This window comes from Cebus imitator, unplaced genomic scaffold (genome assembly GCF_001604975.1).
Source record: "Cebus imitator isolate Cc_AM_T3 unplaced genomic scaffold, Cebus_imitator-1.0 Scaffold0, whole genome shotgun sequence".
Classification (NCBI taxonomy): domain Eukaryota; kingdom Metazoa; phylum Chordata; class Mammalia; order Primates; family Cebidae; genus Cebus; species Cebus imitator.
The window spans coordinates 20,849,273-20,860,826 of record NW_016107315.1 but is presented as its reverse complement, the minus strand read 5'-3'; the positions used below and the strand labels follow the sequence as shown (position 1 = coordinate 20,860,826).

At 37.7% G+C, this 11,554-nt stretch overlaps 1 protein-coding gene across 1 annotated transcript; it reads right to left on the bottom strand.

Annotated features, from left to right (window-relative positions):
* Window positions 1-9,334: 9,334 nt before the first annotated feature.
* LOC108307065 (olfactory receptor 148-like) lies at window positions 9,335-10,273 on the bottom strand. Its single transcript, XM_017532267.1, has one exon. It carries the CDS (start codon window positions 10,271-10,273, stop codon window positions 9,335-9,337), a length of 939 nt encoding a protein of 312 aa, XP_017387756.1.
* Window positions 10,274-11,554: the final 1,281 nt, after the last annotated feature.

The following is an 11,554-nucleotide window of genomic DNA, read 5'->3' as shown; positions in this document are numbered from 1 at the left end:
CTGTCTAACTTTAGGAACTGCAGTCATTCCGTAATACAGGACATTTTAAATAACCCTGGCCTTCCCTGGGGTATTAATCCCTCAACTCAAGGAACTTGTTAGCAAGGGAACAATTAACTACTTGGTATAATTAGGCCTTAGAAATGAATGACAGAAGAGAAGAGAGAGAATGAGAGAGCCGATTATTACCATTTCCTTTGTAAAATATGCTTCCATGGAAGAATATTTTTAAACTTTCCTTTGACACATGTATCACACATATTTACTGTGTATTTTATATTCATGCTTTTCATGTGTATGTACTATTTTTTATAAATAAATTATACCTTATTTTACTACATAGTATTGACAGAATTGACTATTGCAAGCAACAGTAACTGGGGTAGCTCAGATAAACTAATGGAAAACTAGGCCCAGGAAGGGTGGGAAGTAGGGCAGCTGGAGGGACCTTAGCAGTTAGAATTTATGGAGCAGCCTCAGAGCACTGCCATCAGCTGGTTCCAACTCAGCTGCCTTTACTTCTGTGTACCTCAGCCCAGGGTTTGAATCTCACTTCCTTGGCTGAGTCACATGCTTATCTCTGTGAGCGGGGGTACAGCCTACAGGGGGATGGAGATGGGCAGTTCTCCAACGGGGAGTGGAAGGGGCTATTGCCAGAAGAAAGAGGGAAGAAATTGCTCAGAGTTCAAGAGTGTTAAGCTATCACTTGAAGTATCTGTCTTATACTACCTGGCGTCTGTTAAAGTTTCCAAATTAAATGCCTTCAATACTCAATACATATTAGGGGTTGCGATGGAATACAAACTTCCTCATTGAATACATTCTTTTATTTGTTTATTTATATATACATGGATTTCATTTATCTTAACAAATATCGAGTGCCAATCATCTGTCAGCATTAATTATTTGCCAGGAGAGAGAGAAAGGTTGGGGGTAGGAGAAGTGGGTTAGACATTGTCTCTCTGCTCAGAAAAAACATATAATCTATCTGGAAGAAAAATAATATTTTACAGTTTTATTTAAACCTCAAAACTCTGGTGAAGTCCTCTACAGATGAGGAAAGTAAAAGTCAAAGACGTTAAATCACTTTCTTAACTTGAAGGGAGTTAAGATTTGGTTTCTTCTTTAGGACTTTTAGCCATAAAGTTTCAGTGTTTAAGGGATGTTTAGGTAGTTACACTATTTCAAATACATCTGGAATTTTTATATGAAATGAAAACTATTTTGCTGCACATCTAGCAAATGATAAAAGTATAAAATTCACTAATTCTGTCATTCTGTTTATCCTTGATTATCTTTAATGTTTTGGAACATGAATAACTTGAAAAATATTTTGTACAAAAAAAAAAAGAGGACAAATAAAAGTTTTTTTTTTGTTGTTTTGAGAGTCTCTCTCTGACACCAGGCTGGAGCGTTGTGGCTCCACCTCAGCTCACTGCAACCTCCGCCTCCCGGGTTCAAGTGATTCTACTGTCTCAGCCTCTGGGGTAGCTGGGACTACAGGTGCATGTGCCACCATGCCCAGCAATTTTTTTGTATTTTTAGTAGAGACTGGTTTTCACCATGTTGGCTAAGGTGATCTCCACCTCTTGTCGTGATTCACCTGCCTCGGTCTCCCAAAATGCTAGGATTACAGAAGTAAGTCACAGTGCCCAGCCATAAACTTTTAACCTCTCATGAAATTTACCTGGTCTGGTAAAAAACATACTCCAGGAAGTTAAATGCCATGGACTGTTTAGATGTCCAAGTAGAATGTTTTAGAATCAAAGTGGCATGTGCCAAATTAATGGAATGGTCACAGTAAAAACACTCATGTTCTATGTTCCCAAAGGTCAAATGTTCTCAGTGACAATACCTGTTACAGAAGAAACAGTGATCAGATCATGGTAAGAAAGGCTTCAATATAGTAACTAAAAAGTTTTCTGGCCGGGAGCGGTGACTCCAAGGATGGTGGATCACCTGAGGTCAGAAGTTCAAGATCAGCCTGGCCAACATGGTGAAAACCCATCTTTACTAAAAATACAAAAATTAGTTGGGCGTAATGACACACGCATGTAATCCCAGCTACAGCAGAAGCTAAGGCAGGAGAATCGCTTGCACCTGGGAGGCAGAGGTTGCAGTGAGCAGGGATCGTGCCATTGCACTCCAACCTGGGTGACAAGAGCAAAACTCTGTCTCAAAAAGAAAAAAATCTTTCTTATTATTGCTTACAGTTATTTTCCTTCAGAAAATGTACAGATGCTTTAGAATTATCATAAGCAACAAAAGTATAGTTGCAAGTTGTATTTTGTCTGCATTTTAAAGCAAAGATTCAATGTTTGATCAATTTTTTGTGTGTTAAATGTAGATTCCATATGTGTCTTGAGCATGGTAAATATTTACATTTAATAAAATATAACTTTTTTAAATTGACAACTACAAATGGTATATACTTACGATTTACAATATGATGGTTTGAAAGTCGTATACGTTGTTGAATGGCTAAATCAAGCTAATTAATATGTATTACCTCACATACTTTTTTTGTGGTAAGAACACTTAAAATCTACTCTCTTCCCAATTTTTAAGTATATAACACATTATTAATTATAATAACCATGATGTTCATTAGATATCTTGAATTTATTCTTTTGGTTTAATTGAAATTTTGTATCTTTCACCAACATCCACCCCATCCCACCTGGTAACTATTATTCTACTTTTCTGTTTCTATGAATTGCACTTTTTCAGTTTCCACATACAAGTGAGATCATGCGGTATTTGTCTCTCTGTACCTGGCTTATTTCACTTCGCATAATATCCTTCAGTTTCATCTACACTGTCACAAATGACAAGATTTCCTTCTTCTTAAAGGCTGAATTGGCCAGGCGCAGTGGCTCACGCCTGTAATCTCAGCACTTTGGGAGGCTGAGGCAGGTGGATCACGAGGTCAGGAGAGCGAGACCAGCCTGGCCAACATGGTGAAGCCCAGGTTCTACTAAAAATACAAAAATTAGCCGGGCATGGTGGTGCGCGCCTGTAGTCCCAGCTACTCAGGAGACTGAGGCAGGAGAATCACTTGAACCCAGGGGGGCAGAGGTTGCAGTGAGCCAAGATCGCACTACTGCGCTCCAGCCTGGCCGACAGAGTGAGACTCTGTCTCAAAAAAAAAAAACAAACAAAAAAAAAAAGGGCTGAATTGTATTCCATCGTGCAGATATACCACATCTTCTATATTTATTCATTCACTGATGGGCACTTAGGATGTTTCCAAGTCTTGGCTATTGTGAATAGTGCTGTAATGAACATGAACAAGCAGGTATCTCTTCAATATACTGATTGCAAAAAAATAAAATTTAAATTTTTGTTTCATTGAATTTTCCACAGCAAAATCATGTACTCAGGATTTCAATTTTCTTCAACAGATGAAGGTTACATTAGGAAAGTTATCATGCAAAAAAATTCACCCTAGGCTGAGCGTGGTGGCTCACGCCTGTAATCCCAGCACTTTGGGAGGCCCAGGCGGGCGGATCATGAGGTCAAGAGATTGAGACCATCCTGGCCAACATGGTGAAACCCCGTCTCTACTAAAAATACAAAAACTAGCTGGGCGTGGTGGCGTGCACCTGTAGTCCCAGCTACTCGGGAGGCTGAGGCAGGAGAATTAACCGGGAGGCGGAGGTTGCAGTGAGCTGAGATCACGACACTGCACTCCAGCCTGGCGCCTGGCGATGGTGCAAGACTCTGTTTCAAAAAAAAAAAAAAAATTCATTCTTTAGGAAATTTAATTTATTCAAAACTAATGTTTATTCACAAAACCTTGCAATACATACAGGATTGTGCTCAGTAGTAAGGGTCATATAGACAACTAGATGACGGCATGGTGCACTTGGCCTAGGCTCTCAATATGGGACAGACGAAGGGTAAGGAGTACAGAAAACTAGTGGGGGACGTCATCATTCTTCCCTTCTCTCCTGGCTTCAGCTTTCCCTCCTGTGACAGATGGAATAAATCAAGTAGCTGATAGTCATTCCAGTAAGAAATAGGAGCAATAGTGTAGAAGAAAAGTAGTAAAACTGTTAGCAAGCACTTGAGGTAGATGATAAATTAGTAGCGTTGCTAACCTGCTTGGTTTGTGATTTTTCTATAAAACAGCATAACGGGGTGGGTGTGTGAATGGAACAGGCAGGTGAGCTCACTGAAAACTGAGCAGGAAGACCTGATGGAGGGAAGGATTTTAGTAATTTAGAACGAATTATAATAGCTTTTAAGAAATCTGAATTAGATAAGAAGCTAAGCAAAGGCAAAGGCAAGAAAAAGCTGCAAGAGGGGAAAAGTTTATGTGAATAAATTAGACGTTTTATTGAGATCATTTTGACCTTGATTAGGTCAAAAATTTATTAGAGCTATCATGATGCACCAAAACAGCCATGTTCTCGTGAACAGGAACTAGCCAAGGTCTCTGTCCTCAATGAGCTTAAGTCTAGTAGAAGAAGAGAGGCATTCATCAAATAATCCTACATATATAAATGATAATTACTTAAGGTGGTAAGGGCTAGGAAGAAGTGCTGTGGATTGAAAAGTTACTGGGACAGAGTATTTGTATCCTACTCATTTTCCTCTTTCATATCAGTAAATTAAATATGTATTCATGTCATGATTTGCATGACTAGCTGGTGCTCCTTGAAGGTAGAAGAGGACTTCCCTGAGAAAATGTTATCCCAGTTCAGATCTGAAGGTGAAACCTTTCTAGGTGCCAAGACTTCATTGGAAAGATGTACAGTATGTTTGAAGAACTTGAGGAAAGAGAGGAAAAAAAAAATTGAGGTAATCTTGAAAGGCAGAGAAGCAAATGATGACTCAAGGCCCTGCTCTTTGAGACTGCAGTCTCTACATTAGGAGGCTTAAAAAAAAAAAAAAAAAAGAAAGAAAGAAAATGTAAGACAGCTTTAAGCAGCATTGTTTCAGAACATCGTGGGAGAGAGAATGTGAAAAATAATTCTAGCTACAGTCAGGAGAGCAGCTGTGGGGAGCAAGAACACATTCAGGGAGACAAATAAGGAAGATCACTGGGCTATAGAATTTCGAGATATTTGGTCAGGAAAAAAAAGAGAAAAGATAGTTACCAGGGCGAAGAAATGCTACAAGGAATGTGAAAGGATTAAGGCCCTGCTTTAGCCTCGTGTGATGATGTCAAAACAAAGCTTCATTTTCTGCTTACATTTCTATACCTGAATGTGCACTAAGAACCATACTTTAACTCATTATCAGGTAAAGCCCCACTTTATCTTCTGGGAACACCCAGAGGATTAGAACCAACAGAGGATAGTAACAAGGTAAAAATGAGAATAAAAACACCCATTCTGTGGGATTAGAGTATTTTATTACAAATGAGTTTTCTCTCAGATAAGCTTTCACACATCTGAGAGATCGAAAGGAAAAATAAGCCAGGGTAAGATTTTTTTGGGGGGTGTGGAAGGCCAAATATTTATTTCTAAAATTGCAACAGACTTGCTGTATTGTGCATAGCCGCATGAAGATCTGAGGCAGAGTCTATTTACATCCACAGGGTAATTGTGTGACTTAAAGAAAATTACCTAACATCCCTAAACCTCATTTCATCTTCTGTAAAATGATCTCCCAGGACTCTAATGTAGATTACATTAGATAATGTATAAAAAGCAATTACACCGTGCCCTGGTAAGGAGTAAGGACTCAATGAATGTTAACATCATTACTACTCCAGGAGGAGCTTCTGAAAAGCTACCTTAGACCACATTTCTCAAACTTTTTCTCTGCCCACACCAAATGGAGGTATAAAAAAATAAAGAAACAGTGATGTGAGAGGGCTCAGCCACAGTCGATGTAGTTATAGGAAAAAGGAGAGAATTAATAAGCCACAGAATGTGTGAAAACTGCATAAGCAACCTTCAACAACAACGACAAAAACAAGGTAGGCCAGGCGTGGTGGCTCATGCCTGTAATCCCAGCACTTCAAAAGGCCAATATGGGAGGATAGTGAGATCTTATCTCTATAAGAAATTTCAAAAATTAGCTGGGTGTGCGGTGCACACCTGTAGCCTCAGCTACTCTGGAGGTTGAGGTGGGAGAATCTCTTGAGCGGGGAAGTCCAGGCTATAGTGAACCATGATTGCACCACTGCACTCCAGCCTGGGTAACAAACCAAGATTCTGTCTCAAAAAGAAATTGTGGTAAAATACACAAAGCATAAAATTTAACATCTTAACCATTTTGAAATAGTACAGTAGTGTAAAATATAGTTACATTGCGGCTCAACTAAGCTCTGGGACTTGCTCAGTTCTTGCGGAACTAAAACTCTATAATCATTAAATAACTTCTCCATCCCTTTCAACATCTGTGGCCCCTAGGAACAAACATTCTCATTTCTTTTTCTATGAATGTGACTACTCTAGATACCTAATATAACTGGATTTATACCGTCTTTTTGTGGCTGGTTTATTTCACTTAGCATAATGTCATTGAGGCTCATCCCTGTGGCATGTGTCAGAACTTCCTTCCTTTTTAAGTCTGAATAATGTTTTGTTGTGTACATATACCACATTTAGTGTATCCATTCATATAACGAATACTGGGTTGCTTTCAACCCTTGGCTATTTTGGTTAACGCTGCTAGGAACATGGGTGTACAAAAATGTCTTCGAGACCCTACTTTCATTTCTTTTCTGTGTATACCAAGAAGTGGAATTGCTGGATGGTATGGTAATTCTACTTTTACTTTTTAAAGAAAATACAATACTGTTTTCCAAACCAGATGCGCCATTTCACATTCTCATCCATATTATACAAGGGTCCCAATTTCTCACATCATAGCCAATGTTTATTCTTATTGTAATTTTTAAAATAGTAGCCATCCTTATTGAAGTGATATGTTGTTGTGGTTTTCATTTGCATTTCTTTAATGATTAATAGTATTGAACATCTTTTCATATGCTTATTTGCCATTTGTGTATCTTCTTTGGAGAAATGCCTATTTAAGCCCTTTACTCATTTTTCAATCAGGTTATTTGGTTTTCTTGCTATTGTTGTTAATGAGGTAAGATTTTAAAAAGTTGTTGTGTGTGTCTATGTGTGTTTTTTGTATGTGTGCATATGTGTTTTAAATAAAATCTTATGTTGTATACTCAGATATAGGAAAGATTTAGACTGTTTTTTTTTGTTTTCAGTGACAACCATTGCAGCACTAATTTAGAAAGAGCCAAAAAGTTGGTCATTCCAATTTTGTTTTTTGCGTATCATCAGTTTGACCTAAACATGGATATATATTTAAATTCAGACATAATATTGTTCTGTATCTTAATTGTTTCACACATGTTCCTCTGTATCAATAAACATACAATTGCATCATAATTTGAATGGGTAAGTGGTTTTCATTCATTCACTCAACAAGCCTACTGGAAGCTTACTATGTCGCTGGGCTATGTTCTATGGATACAATGGTGAGTAAGACACACACAATCCCTATTTTTATGAAGCTTTCCATTGTCTAGAAATTATATCTATTATAGAAGTATCAGTGTGTTGAATATCTGTCCCTAAACGCTATTCAGCCTTTACTAGAAATCATGGCATGTAGATTCTTCTGCAAAATAGCCTGCATTAGTAGAACAGCAAACTCACACTAGGGTTTTTTGGGTCCAGTCTATCATCTCTGATAGGCATCCCTAAAGTGGGAATAAGATGCTGTGACATCTTGGATTTTTGACAATCAAGTTAGGAGGAGCCATGCAATTCTCCTATTGCGCTAAAACCATTTAACTATGCTTGAAGGAGCTTCATTTTATCATTTTTCTTCATGCTATGTATAAAGTAAGCATTTTTATTAGGAATTCTCACTTGTTTTTGTTTACTGGTTTCAAATAGAAAGAGAACTTTGGGGATTACAAATGGAATAGAAAAACTACGAACAACTAAAATGTCACGGAAACTAAGAGCTGGTATGTCTGTGGGATCTCCAATTAATAGTGCCCTTTGTTTCACTTTATATTCTGAGAAAATTGAGAAGTAGTTATCAACGCCAGTCTTGTTGGAAGTTAGGTTACAAAATGTAACTTGCTGGGAAAATCAAATGAGCATGCTAATTAAGCCCCATAATTAGACCATCTTCTCTTCGACAACACTGGATAGAAATACTTTCCCCCTGAGTTTATACTAAAGAGTATTTTGGCATATTGGCAGCATAGTGCAGTAGGAAAACTATGACACAGCAAGACTTAAGAGGGTTTGGGTCTAGGGCTGACTTTAGCATCACTAGAAGTAGTATAGAGTGAAGACACTAATTGCTGTATCTCAGTGCCACCATCTACAGGTGGGAAAAATGGGTAGTAGAATAGAGTAAGTGGAGATAATGATAAAGTCAATACAGTAATCTTTCAGTATCCTCAGGGGATTGGTTTTAGAACCCCCATAAATACCACAATCCAAGCATGCTCATGTCCCTTATTTAAAATGGTGTAATATTTGCATATAACCTATGCACATGCTCCTATATACTTTAAATCATCTCTAGGTTACTTATAATACTTAATACAATGTCTACTACCACTTCATTCACATTAATTCAATGTAGTACTCACATTAGGCAGATTCAAGTTTTGCTTTTTGGAGCTTTGTAAAATTTATTTTCTGAATATTTTTGATCCACAGTGGTTGAATTCACAAAAGCAGAACCCATGAATATTGAGGGATGACTGTATATAGACATAACCTATGTCAGTACTTATTTTACCAATTATTTATCAAACAACTTCTTTGTATCATGAGCTCTGGAGAGAGGTAATTAGGATGAGTAGATTGCCAAGCAGGTCACTTAGGGTAGCTATGGGGTACAGGAATCTGCAGCAGCGAGGGGATTTGCAGTTAACTGCAACTGAGTTTGAGATCTGATTTGCTACTTAATGTGTAATCTTGGGTTCATTATTTGAAGGTTTTAATCCTCAAAACTATTTTCTACATTATATGAAATCTACTTTATAGGGGTGAGGTGAAGATGAAGTAAGATGATGGATGTGACATGTTCATCCCAATGCCCAGAAGACAGATCATGCTCTATGAATGTTAGTTAATATTCTTCTTCACAAGATGGAAGAACTGAAATGCTTATAGGCAGAAAACAGGAACAATTACATTTTAATTGGAGCAAAAAAATAAAATAAAATTGAATGTTGATGTGGACAGAGAGGAACTACTGGCTACCTATTACAGGGACAAGGAATCTGTCTCCCAGTGTTTGCCATGCCCTTGGGATTCCTTATCCAGAATTAAGAGACAAAGAATAATGTTAATTTTAACATTTATTCTCAATAATAACTCATAATTTATTCACAAACAGTAAGTAAAATATTTTGGAATACTCTTTTCAGGGATCTTTTCACTTCCTTGTTCCTTAAGGAATAGATTAAAGAATTCAGCATGGGTGATACAACATTATTTAATATTTGTACCATGGCGCCAAGCAAGGGGTTGGGTGTGGACTTCAGATAGATGATGATTACAGGTCCATAGGCACAAAGGATTGCAATCAGGTGAGCACTACAGGTGGAGAAGGCTTTCTGCCTGCCCTCTGCTGAACGGATTCTCAGGATGGCAATCCCAATGCAAGTGTAGCAGACACAGACACTGAACAAAAGTGTTAAAGCTAGAAATCCAACATTTATGGAACCCACCCTCTGGGCCAGGGCACTGTCAATACAAGCCAGGGGTAAAACAGCAGGAATGTCACAGAAAAAGTAGTCTACCTGATTGGGGCCACAGTAGGACAACTGAAAGGTAAAAGAGGTCAGAATGGTGGCCTGAAGACAACCCACCAACCCGGCTACCACGGCCAAGCCGACACAGACTCCAGGCTTCATGATGAGCGTATACCTCAGTGGGTGACAGATGGCAACAAAGCGATCATAAGACATCACAGAATAGAGGCAGCCCTCAGCAGAACCCAGAAAGTGATAGAAGAAGAGCTGTGAAGCACATCCCTTATAAGAAATGACTTGGCTCTGGCCAGAGAGATACAATAGCATCTTGGGACATGTTACAGATGGGAACAATATGTCAAAAATAGACAGGAGTCCGAAGAAGAAATACATAGGGGTGTGAAGGGTAGAGGAAGAAACAATTGCTCTAAGGAGGAGTAAATTTCCAAGTAGGGTGAAGAAGTAGATAAAAGAGAAGATAGCACAGAGCACAGCCTCCAGTCCCTCTGTCTGAGGTATTCCCCGTAGAATGAACTCATTCAGCAATGTGTGATTCCTTATGTTCATGGAAGGGCAGTCTGAGTTTTCACAAAATATGTGAAAATATGAATGTGGAGGCTGATTGGGATAGACACAATACCAATACCTTCACTGGCACCAATTTTTGTTTAAACATTAAGTTTTTGTTGAAATTAAGAATCAGGAATTCTTCCAAAGACATTTAGGGATTAGTACAGCATACATATGCCTTCCCTTCATTAATATAGACACAAAACAAAAGGAAACATTAATATGGTGAAATGTTGAATGGACTAAGAGAGCACAGAACATAATTAAGGTCCACAACCAACTGTACAATAATGAATGCCCTAAAAAGACCAACTTGCAAGTTGGATCCTCTTGATTCCTTTTCAGAACATTTCTACAGTGACTGGAAGATGTGATCAGATGCCCTAATTGGTCACCAAAAGTGAATTTGGTCATCGATATATCTAATAAGAATGATGGATTGAGATACAACGTAATGAGCATTAAGATTTGGGTTGTGTTAATATCATTCTAATTATATAAACTTTTGAGTTTTAGCATGTTCTTATTTGGAAATATTCATTTGTCTGAAAAGAAACTAACAGTGACTAATCTGGTTATTACTCTGGGGTTTTAAATTGCTTAGAGATAAGCAGCTGAGATGTATTATTATGTCCTAGTTTTAGGTTTTAGTGATGTCATATCATATATAAAGATGCAGATATGAAATATTTAATCTTTGCTAACAATTGGAGTTTTTGAATCCTTAGAATAATGAAACTAAAATATTTCAATTCTGAAACTTTTTGTGTGTTTTTATCTTTTTTTAAATGTTGGTTATTATTTTGTTGTATAAGAGCACTCAACATGAGAAGTACTCTCCTACCAGATTTTCAGCATAGAATACAATATTATTATTAACAATATGAGGATAATATTGTATAGCAGATCTCTAGACTCATCTTGCATTACTAAAACTTTAGAGCCATTGATTAGTAAGTCCCCATTTCCCTGTCTTCCCTGACCACCCTCGGGGTAACAACCATCATTTTGCTCACTGCGTCTATGAATTTGACTGTTTTATTTTAAGGGAAAGAGTCAGGTAACTGTATATGCTAAGAACAGGTAACTGCCACTCGGGTATGATAGTGCTTGAATATAAAGGCTCTTGTGAATCATCTAAGAAGAGATATTTTCGCCTTCAGTTTTTACTTTTTAGATATATATATTTTTTGATATCCCAAATATGAAAACTAATAATTGCCCTTAACTCTACTTACAATTCCTGGTCAATGCATCTGATCTTCTTTATAAGTAATA

What these genes read in the sequence shown, in the direction of transcription:
- LOC108307065 (XM_017532267.1), bottom strand. Translation starts at nt 10,273, where the DNA reads ATGAACATAAGGAATCACACATTGCTGAATGAGTTCATTCTACGGGGA.